Below are 21,768 nucleotides of genomic sequence, written 5' to 3'. Positions count from 1 at the left end.
AACATAGCAAGGTGGTTTTCAACAAACTGCAAGCTGACTTTAAAAATAAAAATAAAAAAAAAGACACTATCCTGTTAAATATCTTAAAAACCTCCAACAAAAGGATTCAGTGACAAAACCTGTGGTAATAACTTTCGAATTGATTAAGAGTTCTTTATTTCTTGTTAGCCGAGGCTAACAAGCCGAGTTAGTACTGAAGCTGGCATTCCAGAGACACTACATCTTTTCTAATCAAGTGAGACAAAACACAATGATCAAAGCATTTTAGTTATCCATTTTGAGAAAGATTAAGACTAGAATTCAAAGTTGCAACCCTCAGAAACAAAATAACTGGTTCAGAACATATGGAAAAAGGGAAAGTTTAGGCTAAACTTCAGTCAAATTTAGTTTGGAAAGATGGCTTAACCAGAATTACTTAAGAATTTGGTAATTAAGTTTGACAGGCTTGCTGTTAGTTTCTGCATGGCGCTTAACACTGAAGAGTTATTCTTAAGTCAAATTTATTAAGACTTGCATAGGACTTCCTTTACTTTAGGTTCATGTCCTATCAACAGCAGAAGCCTGGCAAACCTCCTCCCCTCTATTAATTCTTGATCTGAAAGATAATTCCTGTCTTATTGTTTTGTCAGGCTTCTCTGTAGAAAGGCAAAGTTTAAAGTCAAACGGTACATTCTGCCAAGGCATTACTTGGCCTAATCAAACTGCTGGATACCTTAATTATTCACTCAAACAAATCATCAGAAGTATATACAAACCAAAATACATTCCAGGCTGGTATCAGACATGCATGTCAAAATGCCTTTACCTTCACAGAAATGCACAGAAGTAGAGTGCAGAGGTCACAAGACAACTATTCCTGGACAAAAGCCATCACTCAAAATATCCTGTGTCAAGGCTACGCTGCAACGGGCAGCCCAGCTTTATGCACTTTACCACTTTCCCTTACGTTATGCTTTAGTCCAAGCATTTTGTTCAAACCTCACCTTCCCTGCCACTTGACGCTACATGCAACTATAAAGGCTGTCAACCAAAACATGTTCCACTTCATTCACATTTCTCACTATAATAGGGTATTGCCAAGGCTATCAGTCTTCTGCATAGTTTAATATCCAGTAATAAGGAGTCATCCTATGATTAAGTCTCAGAGTGCAAAGAAACAGCAATTTCTTTGCTTAATAAATTCTCTCAGCTATTTCCATTGAAAGGAAAAGTTTAGATACACGTTTTTCTTAAGACAGCTTTGTAAACATGTTTATTCTCTCAAACTACATGAACGCTGTAAATTTACTATGTACTGCATACACGAAGGTCAAAATTTGCTATGTCAATCCTTCCTGTTGATAGTTCAGCATTACTATGAAATCATTTATATCAGAGTACTCTTTTCAATGTTTAGGTCAAAGTATCTTAGTGTATCCATAAAAGTTCCATCCCTGCAGAACACCAGGGATGTCATACCACACTTTTCAACTCTCCATGCAGTTATATAAACACTGAGGCATACCTACTACAGTCCTTCAACCATATATACACCACTTTGTCATAACCTCCTATATCTTTTGAACTAACTTATTCTTTGTTGGGTTTTGCTTTTCTTTTTTTTTTTTTTAAAAAACTGTAACACCAACATCAGCGGTGATATTTTAAGCACTAATCAACTATAAAATTTCACAGTCTTCCCTCTGTTTCACTCAAATGCCACTTAGTTTCAACATATTGAAATTTCAAGCATTTAATCACTTTGCTAAAATAATGAAAGCCTTTACATCCATTCTGAGAACACAACTGTTTCTATTAATGTTTTTTAAACAACCAGTGTTTGTAGTCACAAAACCCTCAAAATTTGTCTGTTTGTCCTAAGAATCAAACACCACAAAGCAGAACAGCAAAAGAAGTAGTTTTCTACGTTGTTCAAAACTCAAAAATTCAGTGAAATATTCCCTTGTACATTGCTAAACTGTCAAAAGCTTAGTACAAGGAAATTCTGGATTTTTTTTATTTTTATTTTTATTTTTTAATATGCTCATCAATTCCATAGGAAGCCCAATTTTGCTTTCAGGAAAACTGTTAATACTTTGAACATCCTTAAAGTCACTTCAGTAACAAAGCCATTGACTTATCACTGGGATTCATTTTTTACTGCAAATAAAAATTTTTTTCACTCCCTGAGGAGGTGAGTGTGAAGATGGTCTCTAGAATTTTTAATGAACTGAACCCATTCCATGAGAATGTAATTGCATCTTCAATTTTAGAGTTTAATTTTAACTGATTTTATCATATTATTAGTTAATATGATCTAAACAATGCTAGTTTTCCCCTTTGAACAACTTGCATATGTTTTAGTCAGCACTTGTCAACTCTCAAAACATACTTTTCCAGTCTGATGTACTCAAAGTTTTAGAAAAAAAAAAACTCTAAAAAATAAATTTTTTAGAAAAAAATTCAACCTGAAATTTTCCTCTTGACCATTTTAACATACCAACTTTGTGGTTATACATCAAAAAAGAGAGGAGCAGCAAAACTAATTAATCCTACAAAGAAACTGATTGCAATACTGAAGTCTAACTTTTTTTATCCATGGAATAAATAAATACATACTCATGCATTACACATCAGCCTACTGACATTGCTTATGATACAGACTGCAGTTCTGACCTTTTGTAAGGAATAAACAGAACTAAGTCCAAAGAAACAGAATAAGAAGTAGTGTTTATAAATGATATAAAATACGTCACCAACAACACAAACACCTTTAACCCACCTATAATAAGCATCAAATACATTTAAGCTATGCTTCATAAAGAACCTAGCTTAGGCTAATTGCCATTTCTGATCATCTATCATCCTTTAATATCAAATACTTGAGCTCACATTTGTCCAATCATACTAGTTTTCAAGAATTCCCATCCTCATTCATTCATCTCTTGTGCTTCCAGACACTATATAGCCAGCCAGAAGTCATGTTCCCCTGCCAAGTATAGAATGCCCAATACATATCAGAAAAATCCACTTTGGTCCAGGATTATTTTTTCCTGACTGCTTCCTTATTTTATTTTGAAATGCTTCTACCAAGGAAGCCTACCCAGACAGTTGCCTCAGTGTAAAATAAAAAATACAGAATAATGGAGGTTGGAAGGAACCTCTCGAGATTATCTAGTCCAACTCCCTGTTCAAAGCAGGTCCCTTAGATTAGGTTGCTCAGGACCATGTCCAACCAAGTCTTAGACACCACTTAGAGTAGAGGTCCCACATACTCTCTGCAGTCCTACTATAGAGTACCTCTACAATAAAAGGGGTTAAGACTTAGAACCCAGTAATTTTAAAACTACCTCTTTATAAATAGGAAAGACTTAGTTAACATAATAGTAAATATGTCTCCTCAAAAAATTATAGCTGTCTACTAAAGAAGAACCTCATTAGCATTAGGTCTTTCAGATAATGTGTTGAAAAATAATGGGAGATCTGCATCAAAATGCAATATGCCTTCACCACCAACAACACAGGTTGGTGGTCTAGAAAAGCTTTCATTTAAAAGAAAGCACAATGTTAGGTCACCAAAACCAAGCTGTATTACATAGTCTCTGGTCACAGAAATATTCAGGCATCTTCCCCCTAGCCATTTTCATGTTTGCTATAGTTCAAACTCAAAAGAGCTCCCACTTGCATGGTAGAAATTTGCCCCACTGAATACAGTTCATCTGGACAGTGTACTTACCTCCAATTATGTCGGTATTGACACTGTCAAACCTTTCTTTTTCTTGCCAGAAACTTTTTTTGTAAAATGCTTTCTGCTTCCTGAAGTTTGCCCTCTTTAAATTTTAGTCAAATTATCATTAACATCTGATAGCCTTCTTCAGATTTGGGCAGCACAAATTACTGATATTATAACGTGCTTTATATTATCTTTCTGCATGTATGCTTACATGAAGACAAGCATAACTTCTGTCCAAAAAGCGTTACTTACATCTAGACACAAAAAGGAGACAGGCAGTACATTCACACACTATCTTACATTTGTAATTTACATACACTTACAGTAGCCTTTAACCAGTTACTTTAGATTTAACACTGATCACTCAACCCCCATGGTAATTTTAAAAGCTACCCACCCATACCCCTCCTCAGCAATAAAAACTGACAAAGGTTCAATTCTGAATTGTATATCCTACACAAATGGATGATCCTCAAGTTTGTGCCAGTTAAAAACCCTTGACAGAACTAAGCCAAAAATCTAAAAGGTCGTTTCTACCCTGAAGGCTACTCCTGCAGATCACAATAACCAAAACATGTCTTGTGTATTGCAGCCCTCTCCACAGTTTACAATGTACAAAAATATTATTTTCTATACTCAAGAGTAAAAAATAAAATCAAAATATTATGATAAAACAGGTTACCTCCCAGAAGCTATCACTAGAAACTTCTACTCCAACGGAATCATCGTATGAGCCAGACATTTCTACGTATGAAGAACTTGCAAGTATTCAGAGATTAAACACCTTCAGAATCTGTAACAAGAGGCAAAAAAAATGATGAGCATTATTAACAAAAAACAGTTATCAAATGAGAAATTAAATTAGGTAACATCCTTCAATTCTTTGATATCTAGGGATGCTAAATAAAAACAAGAGGTAACCACACAGGGCATGTAAATAAGCGTGTTTCACAACTATTCTACCATACAAAGTTCTTGGCTCTTACACTGACATTTGTTGTTCAGAAAATGTTCAGTCCATCTGCCTATATCAAGTTTCACCAAACTCTTTAATTTATCATAAAATTTCCTATTACAACCAAAAGAAAAGATTGAACAGTATGATGCTTGCTCAGTAAGTATTCCGCCTCAAAGCATTCCATAAGAGACAACCAACTGCCCTTTGCTACTGATAAAATAGCCTGCGTTGCTTCCTATTCCTTTTTCACTGGATATCTATATTTGACAATGAAACCCACTGGAAATATTTAAGGCCAAAGCCACCTGCCAAATTAAAGACCAGCCTCCTTCCTGAAAGTCTTAGTAGAGTTTATAATATTCAGACAGCCCCAGTTATCTCACCCAGCCACCTGTGCCTCGATTTCTTACCGGGCTAGTTACTACCTGAGCTGCTTGTTACTTTCCTGCCACCTCTCTTGCGCATTTTAAAGTGGATAATAGAATCTAAATAATGGTATGATGCATGTAGCTACTGTTCCACAGGTACCAAGTAAAAGGTTACAGGTCCCAGGACAGACTGTCTCCTCGAAATTGACAATTACTTGCCCTAGAAGTTGAAACTCCCACACCTAGTTTTACTGCATTTTATTTGTGACATGTTACCACACTACCTCATTGTTTTCTTTTAGCAAAACAAACAGAAAAAAAAAAATCAACTCCAATTTCTGATCTTTATTAGAAGTTAGTAATTACTTTAACAATTCAGGCATTCTCACTTATACAGACACAGCTGCATGGAAGAAAAACATGATCTATCCTCATCGAAGGAAATGACTGTTTATAAAGCACTGCATATAAAAAAAAATTAGGGCTACCCTAAGCTAACATTTATGATAAGTATCAAAACCAGTACTGAGGCAAAAATTCAGGCATTTATATCCACAAATGCGGTTTGTAGGGTGGAGACCAAGAGGTAGGAGAGGAAGGAAACAGCTCCCTCCCAGAACACACACATGCAAATCCCTGCCTAATCTTGACAGATAGTTCATCAAGTTCTCCTGTTTAGATTTGTCCTAACAAATTTACCTAAAACTACTGGCAGGGCTACATACGGGTAAACAGATTTTATGGCTGCAAAAGGGTGTGAGGGGTGAAGCTCCCTCTCTCATTTGCCCTATGAATCCTGCTTCCTTAATTGCAATAGGGCCACTTCCAAAGGAAGAACAGAAAACACCTACAAACCTGGCCCACCTTGCAGCCCAGTGGTTATGACATGCTGCTGACAGAAAAGGAATCGAAAGCCTCCAAGACAGAGGAGAATTCAACGCTAACCGCATTTCTTGGATACTCTGAAAATAACTGTGCCATAAGGGTAGGCATACACCGCTTCTTTGTGACAAAAACTAGCTACTGAAACCAAGCAGTTGTTTGGACTGTTACAGCCCAAACAGGACAAAGAACTGCTCTGGCTGGGATGACAAGCTGTTTCTCCTCAACGCTTTGTCATCCAATTCATTTCCATAATCCAATTAACAGAAAGCTTAAATAACCTTAACACTGACTACAGAACTGAAAACTACAATGGAAACAACAATTGTTAGATTTTTATTTTGAGAAGATAGCCAAAAATACAGGAAGGGTTCTGCAAAATGGCAACACTTACAAAGGAAGATGATATATTGAGACAAAGTATTTTTACATGTTAGCATACCAATCTTCAACTTGTTATTAGTAATTATCAAAACCCAATTATTAGTAATTATCAAAAAGCACTTTTCTACCTGTGCTTTTCCTGAACCAAGAGGGAAAAGTGTGCTAAAACACCATTGAATTGTCAGTTTCTTAGCAGCACACCTTTATATGGAATGTGTTCTTTCCAGATAAATTTTGACCTTTGCAATTCTTACAATACATCAAGGTAAGCAAAGATCACATTTATAAGCATTTTCTGATAGCCTTTCTTAGATAGCCATAAGCAGTATAAGAAGGAAACAAAAGTGCAATAAACTTGGAACTAGTTGGACAAACTCAAAATAATAATTTGATATTAAACAGCTTTTTTTAAGAGCTTGTTTGTTTTAAAGTTTTCACAAAAATATACGGTTATGCAGTGGTATCTTTAATCATAATTTCTGGTATTATTTTATCTGATCAAAGGGAAACCTAGAGTTCAAAGCCAACTTGTTAGACCAATAAACACTGCCAGCTAGATTCCGTTAACTCTTTGTGTCCTCTTGCCTTTTTCCCCATTAAGACAGCACTAACACTCTCACTCTGAAACTAAGCAAGCGACTGAAGCCAGCGTGTGAGCCAAGCATGTCATGCAGAAGAACAAGGGAAGGAACAAGATTCCCAAGGTTCTCAAGACGGGTTATAGTTGCTTTCCTATAGTACACCAAGATCTTTCAACCAAAGTGTTCACTGCCATTTGAAAGAGATAGGCAGACAACTGTAGAGTTCAGCATCTTGGAAAAAGAAACCCTTATGCAAAACTATAAATCTAAAGGAAAGTTTCAACAAGTCACCCATCCCCCCCCCCCCCAAAACCACACAAGTAGTGTTTCTTCCCCTGCAATTATGGAAAGAAAAAACAGCAAAAGTGTTCTGAAGTAATAATACAGTGTCTGCTTACCTTTAACAAAGTAGCCTAAACTATAGCCATGCTGGAAATTTAGTTTGAGAAGCTACATGGGAAAAACGGAAAAGCTGAAACAGAGGAACATTTTCTTAAATGAGGAAACAAGTTGTGGGGAATTTATTATATTTTTTTTTTTAAAACTTTTATTCCTCAACTAAAACTACATAATACACAGAGCTATCCTTTTTTCCATAAAAGCATGAAAATGATCAGCACTCAGGAAATTCTGATGGATTTAAGGTTTTTATATGCCAAATACTACGCTGTGAGAAAGTATGAGCAAGCGTATTTAGGGAAATATTATGAAGTCATAGCAACAACTGGCACAGAAAAACACTATTTGTACAGCACTACTTAAAAATAAACTGAATACTGAGATAGGAACATTAAGCAGTATGAGTCATGCTACCCTCACAAAATAGAATTATTACAGCAGCCAGTCCTTTAGCACATTTTTTGTTTGGGTTTGGTTCTCCCATCCTTCAAGTGAATTTGCAGAGGTTTCACAATGAAAATTCATTGCACTTTGATTTGCAGGGTCTTCCATTTCACTGTAAAAAGTAAACCTATGAACAACTAAGGCTGTTACTATAAAATCTGGGAAACTTAGATCAAGACAACAAAAGAGGTGAGCTCTCCACAGATTCTTCACATACAATCACCTGCATTTCACAAAGTTGGGGTTCTTTGGTCAGCTAGATTGCAGCAGAACCAACAACTCCACAGGAAAGCGTGGTGCATACACCCAGTTCCTATATTCCCACAGCAGTTTGGCTTCATCCACTCTGGCCCTTATCTTCTCATTCCACCACTCCAGGCCCAACTCTTCAGGAGTACCTACGCTGCCTCTTTCTTGTTCCTCAACGACTTGCTGAGCAAGCAGTAGCACAGTGCTTCAGCAGTTTCCACCCACCTTCACACTGACTGGTAAACCAGCTCACCAAACAGGACAGATTATTACTGAGCTCACATGAAGATTTTCTTGAGCATGTAGATCAGTTTAGGTTTCTCCCACGCAGCTGCCAGTTTTCACAAAACTGATAAGAAATGTGTATCTTTATCTCTGCTCTGCTTTAACACTCGTCTGAAACTGACCAACTGATGCAACAATTACAGAAGCAGGAAGTTAGAGAAGGCAAAGGCACAAGCCTCATTTGCCTCAGAAGGCAGATTAAAGATCACTGCATAGAAACCACCTCTGGATCATGCTCTGTGCCTTTTCCTCAGCATGCTCTTTGCCAACACAACTGAAATCTCTTAACTTTCATACTTCTCAGGATATTTTCTTTCCCTGTGGGAAGAAAGACTTTGGAATTTCCATTGGAAAGCAAAATCTCAATGTTTTATTAATCAAGTCCAAAGGTCTTAAAACAAGTTTTTACCTGTGTCACCACAGGTAAAGTCTCAGCACACATTAGCTAAGAGAACTTATATAGACTAAAAATAAACCACAAAGTCCAACTGAAAAAAGTAATTATATACTAAATAGTACATGCTGTAATAGCTATAGAAATAGTGCAAACAAGCAAGGCTCAAGTTTCTTGACAGTGATTTTTAACCCATTCTTGTAAATCAGGATACAAGGATACATTGATCTTCAACAGAAACAAACTGACCAATAAATAAAGTAAGACTTTTTTTTTTTTTTTAAAAGTTTCCTCTTAGGGAACATTCTAGCAATGCTATATGCTAAAGACTTTTAATTTCTTCTCGATTGCTAGTGCCCCACTATGGGAAAAGAATTGCTATAAATATCCCAAAGGCTTAACACATAAGTATTTTAGAAAATATTAACAATAATGAGCAAGCAGACCTTCAGATACTGCATACAAAACCATCTGAATAGAATATGCTGCCTCTGCTCTCAAGAAGTTGGTTTTGATGTTGTTACCTTGAAAGCAATTTACAAAAACCCTTGCTTCATTCATGTTGAAATATTTCATTTTTTTTTAACTCCCTTTTTCTTCACGTGTCTGGTGGTAGAGATTAGCACAACACATGACTTGCAAAAATCTGTGTAACAAATACAGACTTTTAAAATGCTAAAATAATCCAGTGAATCCCAAAGCTTCCTGTTGGAAAACACCTCAAGAGAAGAGGGGAAGAAAACCATTTCAAGAAACCCTTTCATTTATTCCCCCCAATCGCCCAATAACAATTTGTCGAGGAACTCTTATTGTGAAACAGGCAGGGTTATTTGTTGAAAGACAGATTTTAACATCCTGAACCCCCTTGGAAGATTACGTTTGTTGTGATTAGATACTTCACTATAATTCAAAGAGATAGTATTAAAGAGAAAAAATTCTAATTAAGGTCTCAGTGCTGCTTACTGAATCCTCTGATGAGGAAGAATAGATTCCAAGTCTGATAGTCCAACACAAAGAATGCTGCAGACAAAACACCACTTCAAATACTTGAAATCTGAAGGTAATACCACACATCCTTGTCCTGCAGACTTGATCAACATTTCCCAATATGTACAATTCAGATGACAAACAGGAGACATGATGTGACTCCTTGTGGCTTACTTCCAGAACTTCACAGTTTCTAGAAGAGAAAGAACTGACAGAAGTTCTCCTTGCCAACATGACATAATACTTATCTCTTCCAATTATTCTCTCATGTACAACAGGCTGCTTTAAAGCAAGACAATCACTAGTACTATGGCTCTAGGTGACAAACTGGTCCACAACAGAGAAAAATCTCAGAATCGTAGAATGACAATCATTCAAGCAGGGTCAGTCCAGGCTGTTCAGGGCTTTATGCAGTCAGTTCTCAAAAACCTCCAGGGATGGAAACTGCACAACCTATTTCAGTGTTTAATCTGTCTTCAAGATGAGAGACAGAAGAAAATAAATTAATCCATATTTAGAAAACCAAATGGTCTGTTCAGAGACAACACAAGGATAATACTAATAGCTAAGGACTCTACAGAAGCAAGCTCAGACAATCTATCAGCCTCTAGAAGAGAAAAGCACTGGTCACATTACCTTTTGAATTTATTTTTGGAACAACAGGAATTGTCACTGTGGATCTGACTCAGCAGGATTCCAAGTTTCATGACGAGGGAGTGAAATATTTATGTACAAGGACACCACTCAACTTGGATTAGCTGCTCCTAAAAACTTCCAGCTATAGTATTTTTCCTTATTACTCACAGAAGTCTCAGGTTTTGTTCCACACAGAATAGTAAGGAAACTGGACTTCACTGTTCAGGAACAAACATATCATCCCATGCTGTAAGTGCAAACCACTGTGGTTTGCTACCAAGTGTAGCTACTATGAATATGCTGTATCTCTTATTCCCTGGTTAAAGCAATTATACATTGCTTCATTTTGTATTCTGTCCCAAGAACTTGCTCTATAAAAGCTCCAGTTTCTTCAGGGTTACAATTTGTTTACTGCTTACATGGACAAAAAAAAGTGGCATAACTTCTTTAGCAATATTTTGAAATCATGTATCAAAACCTGTTGAGAATCAAGCTATCAACACTAAAAAGTCCATAAATTAATAGGACAAGTAACTATAGGAAAAAAGGTCACTTTTGTTTACACATTCAAGTGACACCAAACAATTCTAGATCCCAGGTGCAGGGAACAAAGCATCAAGCCATGATTATTCACTGCTACTCAGTGCTGTAAGCTCTTCTAACTGCAACCAGTACACATGAATGCATGTTATTAACAGAAGTCATGTCTGAAGACTTTCAAAGGTAGAGTCTCCAATCAATGCCTTGGGCCCAGTCCTTATTCTTCAATCTATAAATAAGGGAGAATAGCACCCTCTTTCACAGAGGTTTAAGAAAATCCCATAGTCTCCGCCAAGAAAACAGTTACAGCAACAAATACCAGAGAAAAGCCCATAAAAGGAAGTTGAATTACTACTTCCTGGAGAATTCAGCCTGTATGTTAAAGTTAGCAGAGCCACACACCAAACGATTTTTTTTTTTTTAAAAAAAGTTGACAGTAACCCATTTGGTGAACCGTATATCCTGAGCACTAAAGGAAGGAATCTAGGAAATGCATGCCATTACAAACTGTGTAAGCTTATTTCCTATTATGCACACCACTCTGAGACTGGGAGCAGTATTTATTCTTACCATTTTCTAGTTTGAATGCTTAAATATTTTGTCACCTGGACATTTTTTCAGTTAGCAAATAACATAAAATGGCATTAAATAGTACAGAAGCTACTAGCTCGTACTCGTCATTCATAACCCCAAGTAAGAGTAACCGGAGATTCCTTGCACTTCTGTGGCCCGCAGGCAGCAGGAAAAGGAGCAAGAAGCAGCCAGAAGCTGGTAGGAACAGGGAGGGAGGGTGTAGGAGTCACCAGGGCGAGAGGAACAGTGGTTGGGAGCAGGGAAGGGGGTGACACCTGGCTTCAGCAAGGGGAGAGGACAACAGAGAGCAGGGACTTCCACAGATGTGCAAGTGCTTCGGGGTCATTCCCCCTCCCCATGCTCCAGTCAGCAATCAGAAGCTGGTGTTAAATGCCAATTAAGCAAGTCCCCTGATTTGAGGTTGTTTGGTTCCCAACAGCTTCCTGGCTACGGGCTTATATTCACCCCTACCCATATTTATTAAACGCTGTATGTGTAACATGCAATAGGAAACCACTGAAAGTAGCATTAATTCACTGCCTAAATACACAAGCAATGAACACACATTCAAGCCGTAGTTCTAGCACACATCAGGAGATCACTAAAGCAGGTAAAATTTCCTTGATATTTACCACATGTAAAAAAAAAAACCAAACTTACAACTACAGTAAGAAGACAGTATCTCAAATTAAACTCTCCAGACACATCAAGACTGCATGACTGAAATTTTACAACGTATAAATTTCGCAATGCATGATATAAGGAATGAGAACATCTATTTTAATCATTTTTTATTAGGCACAGTTTGAATATTTTATTAAATAAATGAAACTAAAAATTACTGATTAAGCTTGATCATCTTTGGTTAACACATACAGCACAGAAATGCATCTCTGAAATGCAAGACAATGACCCAAACATTGTCAAACAGGCTCTTAGCCTGCACATTATCATTATGTTTCATATATATATACACACACACAAGTATTCCCTCACTCTCGTACTCTAGAGAAGCTAGGCCCAAGTTATGAGCCACAGTTTCTGCCTGGTTTTACATTCATGGACAATATAACTGAACCCCTTCAAGCGTCTTGAGGAATTCTCTCTTGGAAATGCATGCCTTTACTGCAGGCATGAGTAGCAATGGCAGAGCGGTGTAGCTGTCAGATCTAGCTCTCATCTCCTTTCCTTCTTCCCCTTAATTTGCTATTAGACATGCTGGTTTTTTGCAGATTCAAGACCTAGCCATCCTTACAAGATCCTACATGCTGCCAGCATAACCTTCCTCTGCATTTTCCCAACTAACCAGGAGATGCCTTAAATAGCAAAATACTGACTTCGGGGAAAAATAATTTATTCTCTGCCTGACAAGCCACTCTGTGTAGGTGTATTATTTTAATTTTTTTTTTTTAATTAGTAAAGGTATTAATCACCATCAGAGGCTTTTCAGAGTTTTCTGATTTTAAGTTAAATGGACACTGATCACAGGAAATTATTAACACTGCAAACTATAAGCTTCAAATGGTGTAGCTAAGGACACAAAGTTGATATACAGCTGTGCAGGGAGATTTAAAATATTTTTATATACTCAATAAAAAGTCTAACATACTCAGGTTATACTTTTTGCTTAGTTGGAGGGATGAGGGATGATGCAGTAACCAGAATAAACAATGCGAGGAAAAAAAGATAATAATCTAGTTCTGCAGATAGAAACTGCACTTGAATTTACAACACTGCTCAAAGCTGGAGAGCACTGTTAAAATGTTCCTGCTGTACGCCAATCAAATATAAAACCTAGGGCATGCCAACAGTGAGTTTTTACTTTGAACCCCTAGTAGCAATCTGCATGGAAATTATCTCACCACTAGGTTTTAGTTTTAAAATGTCCAAAGCCGATAAACAATTTCATTGTTTAACATGCTTCTGTTGTATTTAATCAAGAAAGTTTGATTTATTTTTTTTTAAATGACCAGCACTACACAACATTAAGTGGGTAAATTTGAAGTTGATTCCCATAAAAGTGTTCCGATACAATTTTTTTTCTGTGCTTTCAAAGTCAAAGGAAAAATCAATTACAGAGATGTTTGAGCAATTATGATGCATACAAAGAAAAAATGCAAATGGCTATCTTCAGCTTCATTCAGGCAGATTTATGAAGATTAAGTTCAGAGCTCTTAAAACTATTATTTCAATGAAGAAAAAAAAAAGTGTGCACTATTTTCTATTTTTAATTAAAACCAGTCTTCAGCTCCAGTAGCTTACCACTGAGCAAAGCCTCCAGCTTTGCAAATTTAGTTCCACAGGTGGCGAGGTACTGCATGAGACATTTCAAACTACAGACTCAACAGTATGAGCATTTAATAAAGACTTAAATTTCCCTAGACCAAAATTTTACCATGCCAGAATTTATGAAGTACTGTTTGGGGGCTTTTTCCTGCATCTCCTCTTCTCTGTGACGACCAATGAACTTCAGGTTATCGAGTATTAAGCATCATAAAAGTTACAGAAAAATGCCTGCGGAATGCTAGACAGAGGCAAGGAGTCATCTTTTACCTTTCCAATCTGGTATTGAAGTCATGCTTGTTACTAAAAAATAGCTCCATGAATTTAAGTGTCATCAAAAGGAAAGTACATTACTCTTGAAAGTGTTTCAACAAGGATACACTTTAGTATGTATTCTTAACTAAAAATTGTGCATTTTCTTTTACTTTAGAAGACAGCTCTCCATTTCAAATACAAGATACTGTCTGAATACAAAGTGATACTTACTGTGTCCTTAAGTAGGGAATACATCTCAAATTACTCAATACACTGCAAGGTACTTCCTCCCTACATCACTTTGTTAGGCCCACGCCAAAAGCCAAAACAGGGCCTTCAAAACAGATGAAGACAGAAAAGAGGTGTATTAAGTTATTCTCTAATACAGAAACATTGTTAAATGTCATTAAAAGTTCTAAATGATGGAAAAGTTAAATATATTTGTTTCAACCATGCTATATTGTACTCCTCAAAAATGGAGCCTGTAACGTTTCTGAATGCCATCCTTTACTAGGAAAGGAAATATAAACAAGGAGTTAATTCCTACTACTTCATGATGAGACAGGGCATGATAATCTGAGGATTCAAAGATATCCAATTTCCTCAAATATGCTTCTGAATACAGAGATCTCAGGATTGAGGGCTGTCAGAGCACGAAATATAATTAGAATGGAAGTTAATAGTTTGTCTACAAGACCTGAAAGTCTCTCTCAAACACCTCAGAGCATTTCCTGTCCTTCAGAATCTACTGTAAAATCTAAGTCTCAGATTTTTAGAGCTCCTTTAGAACAAGTTGTGTCAGAGAGAATTCTAGCTTTTACAGACTTGGCTTGAAAATCATGGTGTAAACTCAAACGTGTACAGTGTTAGAAAAGTGTGACAAATACAACAAAATAATTATGATTGTGTGCAGACAGCTTCTACAAATTCTGTCAAAAGTATGAGAAGAACATGTAACACAAAATGAAGATGCTATGAAATGTGTTGTATTCCCAGTACTTTCAAAAACTTCAGGTATTAAGATACACTTTGATGTTCTTGCCTAATATTTGAATTTTGAAACTATAATGCTTAAGTGTTTCTTCTCACACAAAGCAGCTCCAGTTTCAACAGTTTTTTAAAACTTGATCGTATTATTATTTACATCCCCAAAAAGAGACAAAAAAGATGACCATAGTTAAGAAATCAAAAATGTCTGCTAAAAAGCTACTGAAATGTACCTTTTTAAAAACTCACCCTCAAGTCCTCAAAGGATAGAGATACCACTTTAAAAGTACTGTTCTGTTGTACAGCTCAGCCTTAATTTTGTGTTAAAGAAAAAAACAAGCACCAATGCCAAGCTATGACACCATTTAAATTAACCTGCAAGACAGCCATTAGGGGTTCTGAACAAATTTATCTAGAGCATCTAGCAGCCAAAAAGCTTAATTTTCTTCTATGTTTTCCCTCAATAGTAACTGTGCAATTAATATGTATTGAACAGACATTATAATTTGTTTGATAAAGGATCTGATTTAACCCTTATTTAGCACTTGTTTTTTAGGTTAAAGTGTTCTACATAGGTTTCTAAACTCTTGCATTCCATTGACATTTTTAAAAATTCTTATGATTAGCAGAAATCTGAACTCAGTACAGGAATTAGCTGGAGCCAAAGGCTGAGCTATTTCATTTCATCCCACTGGAGGATAAAAACACCTCATCTGTTTGTACAGTATGCTCTAAAAATTAGTATTTTCAATTTAAAGTAGTTTTGATATACAGAATTGTATCTTGTTTCTTGGATCAACAGTACTTCTTGGCAAATTAATTCTTCCTATTGAAACCATTATTAGCAACTTTTCTTTCAGGATTCTTGTGTAGAAGAAAAAGGCAAAATTAGTAACAGATCTGAAGCAGAAATCAAGGTGACCTTGATATAAGAAAAAAAAAAAAGTAGTTGCTTAATCACATGAAAAGCCCCAAGCCATAAGCATTATGTCTTTCCTTCTAAAGGTTGCAGAATATATATCTTTTCACAAACTGATTGCATATTAATCTGTAACCACTGAATGGAGACAAGCGTTCCCCAAATTCTCTCTCCAAATTTTCAGACCAATTTCTATATTGACTGTTCTTACAAACTTATGGAGACATTGTAAAATTATGGAATTTTAAATTAAAGTACTGTAATTAGGCTAAAAAACAATTCTTTAAAAAGCATCTTGAGTTTTTTTATAATAAGATAAAGATTGTATTAAATTGTTTTGCACAGATCCTGGCTTTAATCAGTATTTCATTTTTGAACTAAACTTTGGAGGTGTGCTGTCCTGCTGAGTACTGAGTGCTACCTGCAGATTCTTCAGGTAACAAAGGAAAATACAGGACAAAGTACACTTGAAGAGTACCCTTCACTGACATTAGGTACTGAAAATAACCATGAAACATTATAATACCCTTCTGTTTCTGTTGAGATGCACAAAAGAGAAGCAACATAAGAGAACAATTTCACAGTAGACTTTTTCATTACAAAACAGTTTGTGTTTAAGATTCTAAACCCTGCAACACTGTTTTTTTATTATAAAAGAAGTTTCCCATTTTAAAGACATACTTCTTTAACTTTAGATGCAGGAAAAGGCTGTATGGTATCCAGAGCAATAAGACCTAGGTATTATGCTATCTAGTATAATATTAAGTGGTCATCCTCTAAATAAAGAATCTTTACAACTTGTTTCTTTAAGAGCCTCGAGTCTTTCTGATCAAGGAAAAAAAAAAAAACACATTAACATTTTCTTCACTGAAGAAAAAAAAAGCACATCAAAATTTGCACTGAGTAAATTTTGCCAGAAAATCACCTGAAGAACTCAGGGTCATTTGGCAATTAAAATAACTTGAAAGATCAAAGAGTAGGGTTTTTTTTTAATCAGAGGTTTCCATTATCTAGGTTTAAGTAACTGAAATGTTAAAGAGCAGGAAAAACTTCAATTTGATTAGAAGTGTTCACCCTTTTCTAATGTTCACTTTTGCAGTTACTGTGAAATCATCCACTAATTCACATATCCTCTCAAAGTCTCCTAAAATGAAATTAACCTTAATATTTTGACATCCTCCCCAAATAAAGTTGAGATAAATATGCTTTTAGGTTTGTTTCAAAGAAGCAGGAAGGGGGCAGAAGACCACAGGCCTTCAACTTGCAAATTACACTTCATAAGCATTTAGTTAGCAAGAAGTCTTTAAAAGTGCCCAAATACTTTAAAAAATAAATAAATACACAAATAAATAAATAGCCCTTTAGTTAGTGGGATTAGATGGCTAGTTATACACACTTACAACAAAAACTTATTTTGGGAAAATCTTAAGGGAAATGCCTAAAGCATACACACTTAATATTTAGTTTAAGTAGAATTTTGTAATGGTGCAAAAAGAAGGATAGTGCAGAGGAATAGTACTCCAGCAGAGAAAACACGAAACAGCATTTACAGCTGCACTGACAAAGTAGTTGCAGAGAAAAGTGACGTGTATACAACTGTTCTAAAATGGCATATAATTAACAAGCAAAATAGAACATTACAAGAAGCACTGCGTCAGATATCAAAACTTTCTGACGATAAAAGGTGCCATGGCACTTACCAGACCACACAAGTACCGCAAAATATCAACTGCTGTACTTGAAAATAGCAAACCTCACAGAAGTACATAAATAAAAGTAACACAATAACCATTTTCTAGAAAGAGATGTGTGTTTTAGACAGCAGACTGAGCCCAGAACGGTCATTTCAAACAAGATCAAACACACCCTCTTACATTCAAACAAACATTGCAAAATATTACATTCACTTGGCCAAAAACACTCTCATATCAGCCATGACAGAGTATAGTACGTTTTTGCTAGGCAAAAAGCAACTATGAGAGTTGCTCGGCAAGTCATTCCGTATACTCTTTGCAAAATACTTACCTCAAATGACGTGCCTTAATTCACTTGCATTTTTTCCAAATATGGAGTTCAGCAACATAACTGCACAGATAGATCGCTGCAGTACCTGCACAGCTTTTCCTGACCTCCGTTTCCACAAACAGAATTCTCTCATCAGAGCGTACCTCATCGTTTCCTGTGGGCTGACGAAAACCTTGTAGCTCAAGCTAAGGTCATTTTTCCACACACACACTCCAGCACTCAAACCAACGCACTGTTTTTAGTCACACACATTTCTAATGGTTCTGTATAGCCATAAAGTTGAGCATTCAGGTTTACTATGATCTTTAGTAACGTGTATTAAAGGAAGGTATTTTTAACTGTACCACTGGCTTTAGTGGAGAACAGTGTTTTTAAATACCTCAGTGAAACATGCAGGCACATTTTGCAGATGCGTCACTTAGGAAACAGCTGTGTTGTTTCGGTGTTCCACAGTCAAAAGCTGTATTTTTCCATCTCAGGAAATACAGGGCTGTAATATTAATTAAATACTGATGTGCATTGCATAGAAGCATATCTAAACCCTTAAATTAAGGTGAAACAAGCTAGTCCTCCCAAATCTGAAACTTATATTAAGGAGCTACTGTTCTTTTACTTCAGGAGAGAACCAATTCAGAGGCCTCCTTTGAACCAAATCTAGCCCTGAGACAGTCTCTAACAGATATTTGTTTCCAAAGACTAAAGCACTGTTAGAAAATGTAAATATGTGCATTAACAACATGTCCACATACTCTACCTTCTGTTCTTCTTAGAGAGATACTGATGATTATGTTTGGCAGACACTAGTAAGACTGACTGGGGCAGGGGAAGCTAGTGGCACAGGTAGACCCACACCAACCTGTGCACTCTTCAAATATTACTTAATTCTTCTGTCACTTTTTTGAGATGCAAATAAAAGGAAGAAAAAGGAAAATGGGAAATGACGGTGTTCTTACCATGGAGAAAGTAAGAACACAAACAAAAATAAGCCTTCCTATATTGTGTCTCAAAAGGACATTACTGAAGATGATAGAGGAAAATACTCAAGACCCAATAAAATAACTCAGTTTCTCAGACTGCAGTGTGCTCATATTATACTTAATTTAAAATAGTGTAGAGTTTGGGCGCAGAACTCCTTAGGGCTGAACAGATTATTCTCCACTAGACAAAACCACCGGCTTTCTAGGATAGCTACTCAACACACGTACAGTAACAGATATATCCTATAACATCATAAATGTTTTGCTAGTATAGCTGTTTTACAAGGGACCAGTGTAAGCTAGTACAGAACTGTACCGAAGGACACTTACTAAAGCAGAAGTGACATAACTACCCCATAATCGTTGGTTTCGTTCAGAGCTGTGAAACTGCTCTAAACAGTAGTTTCAATTATTACCAGTTCTTTCTGCAGCCATTATCCCCTCACTGTCATAGCCCTGCTGACAAAAAGCAGGTCAAGCCATCATGCAACATTGCTCATTTCTCAAAATACATTCAAGGGTAGTTCAGTATTCAGGGAAAACACTGTCAATGTAAAAATTGCTTATGAAGATAGCCTTACAATTAAGAGCAACATTTTCAGCTGTTATCACTGTCAGACAGACTTTATGTATCACTTCAGCAGTGTCATTTCTGGAACCGATACAGAATTTATAGACCTCTGCAGAATGCAATTCATAAATTTAGAAAGAAAAAAAACCTAACAGGCACACTTAGCTTCAACTATCCTTCTTTTTAGTAAGTTAAATAACCAATTATTCTTCTAGGAACAATAAAAGATCTGTTCAAGTGTTTCAAAATCAATGCTATACTGTAACAGTAAAAAACACCACGTGACAGTATTTCATATTTCAGATTAAATAAAGTTAATTCAGATTTTAAAGCAATCTGAGTCCAGTTTCTAAAGAACAGTTAGGAGCATTTAAATTGTTTGCTTGTGTTAAGGCAGGCGAGAAGGTTGCTTAATACTTATTTCATTAACATGGCCACTGGAAAAAAAAAAAAAAAACACACACACACAAAACACCACTGTTGAATTCTGTTTAAACAGATTTTCAGCTTAGTGAATCTGAAGTAAACTTTAGCCAGGACTCCTTATGTTTCCAAGCAATTTAATTTTCTGGTCCTGAAATGGTAATTATTGCCACAAGGACATAAGACCCTTACCACTTAGTAATCTACAGAACATGGGCTGCAGACCTCTGACAATGAAATATTCCCTAAAAACTTTTTTTTTTTTTTTAAATAAATATAACATACCAGCTCTTCACCATGTACTAAAATCGTTGGTGTAAGCTACATGGAAGTATCATTCTTAAGTATTAAGGTCACAGATCTCATTTTATGGCCTTTCTTGTATGCATAATTTGACAAGCTAAGCTAGAAATTCTTTTTTGTGTGTGTGGTGGGTTTTTCTGTTTGTTTGTTTTTTAAAAAGCACATCAGTACATTTAAACCTACTTTAACCCAAACACAACTGAAAATCTAAAGTTCTCAATGTGCAAAACAAGATGCTGCTTTAAAACAGCATATGAGATCAAGGTTAGGCGAAAAAGAAGGTGGAAGTTTTTCTTTGGTTCTCAAAGTTTCACTAATCTTATTAAGGATTTAGAAGAAAAAACTAAACACAGAGTAGCCAGTCTTTTCTTACAATTTTCAGAGATCTGGATACACATTACTTAACCTTATATAGCTCTTAAACACACAAATTACACAAATGTAGAATCTCTAAATTCAATAATGTGAAATGCTTCATTTGGTCAACTAATTTCAGAAACACTGGTCTCTACTACCCTTCTCCCGCTTTTTAGGAAAAGGAAAGGTTTTTATGCCGTTTTCAATTAATGCTTGACTGAAGTACAAGTAGGTCAGCCATCTACTCTACAATCTAAACTGGACTGAAGTTCAAGGAAACTGGGACAAGAGGCCCCATTAGTTACCAGTTCTTGCACTTGCAATTACCAGTGTGTTTTTTCATTCAATAAGGCTGTGCCATCCCTGACTATCAAGCATTTAAACAACAGCCTTTAACCTGCATTTCAGCAACAATTAAAAGACTGAAAGAGAGGGAAATAATACGAAGTGCAATTTAGTGCTCTCTCAAGATTAGAGCCTGAAAAATCCTAGTGTTGAAAATTCAAGTATGCAAGACTATTTTTAAAAATATATATGGTCCAGACGCAAAGCGGATCAAAGTGTTGAAGCAAAGTCTTAGTAAAAGCACGTAATACACAACTTTGTTTTTCATCATACATGCTGCTCAGTAACTCCAGCATTTTAAATGGTTCCACAATGATTCTCAAAAACAGAAACAATTGCTGCTAAAGGTAGAACTATACACCTTTTTTGCTTTAGGAACTAACTTTGTCTAAATTCTTCACTCACAGCAGTATGATAGTCATAACAGCTGACAAAAGCAGGCACAAATAGCTTCGGAATAAAACGATCAAATTTCTTAAGCTATTTAGTTTACTGCAAATCATTCTACACATTGTAATCAAACTGAAAAACTGTGTTACACTAGACTCCAGAAAGTCTGGAGTCACTACATTTAAATGAAACATCTCATTTTAAATTAAAATATCATTCAATTGGTATTTTTGCACAATGCATAGTAACATGAAGTAACCAGAATAGAAAAGGTTAGTATCATGGAATAAAATAATTCTGGAATTAAAATATCAAACTTGCACACATTCAAAAGGAATAGCTTAAGCCAGATTTCTAAAATGTGCTTTGTGCAAAAATCATATATATGGCATATATGCACACACATATAAAACCAGCCAGGAATGGAAAATAATTCTCCTCAGTACTATACAGTTTTTGTTCCTTTAGCCTAAAGCTATGTTTAACACACTGGGAATTTTCAGCAATCTTGTAAGAGGTGCTACCAGGGTCTACCTTCAAC

The 21,768-nt window shown here is 36.0% G+C and overlaps 1 protein-coding gene across 2 annotated transcripts in view; it reads right to left on the bottom strand.

Moving 5' to 3' along the window:
• The window catches only part of PACSIN2 (protein kinase C and casein kinase substrate in neurons 2), a 63,764-nt gene that overhangs the window by 24,342 nt on the left and 17,654 nt on the right, over positions 1 to 21,768 (bottom strand). For both annotated transcript variants that reach the window (XM_074154459.1, XM_074153675.1), the window contains exon 2: positions 4,395 to 4,505. In XM_074154459.1, coding sequence (XP_074010560.1) covers positions 4,395 to 4,454 — 60 coding nt within the window. In that variant the 5' untranslated portion in view covers positions 4,455 to 4,505. The remainder of the gene's footprint in view (positions 1 to 4,394; positions 4,506 to 21,768) is intronic.

This window comes from Numenius arquata, chromosome 1 (genome assembly GCF_964106895.1).
Source record: "Numenius arquata chromosome 1, bNumArq3.hap1.1, whole genome shotgun sequence".
Classification (NCBI taxonomy): Eukaryota; Metazoa; Chordata; class Aves; order Charadriiformes; family Scolopacidae; genus Numenius; species Numenius arquata.
The sequence above is the reverse complement of the archived record's forward strand: the minus strand, read 5'-3'. Positions and strand labels throughout refer to the sequence as shown.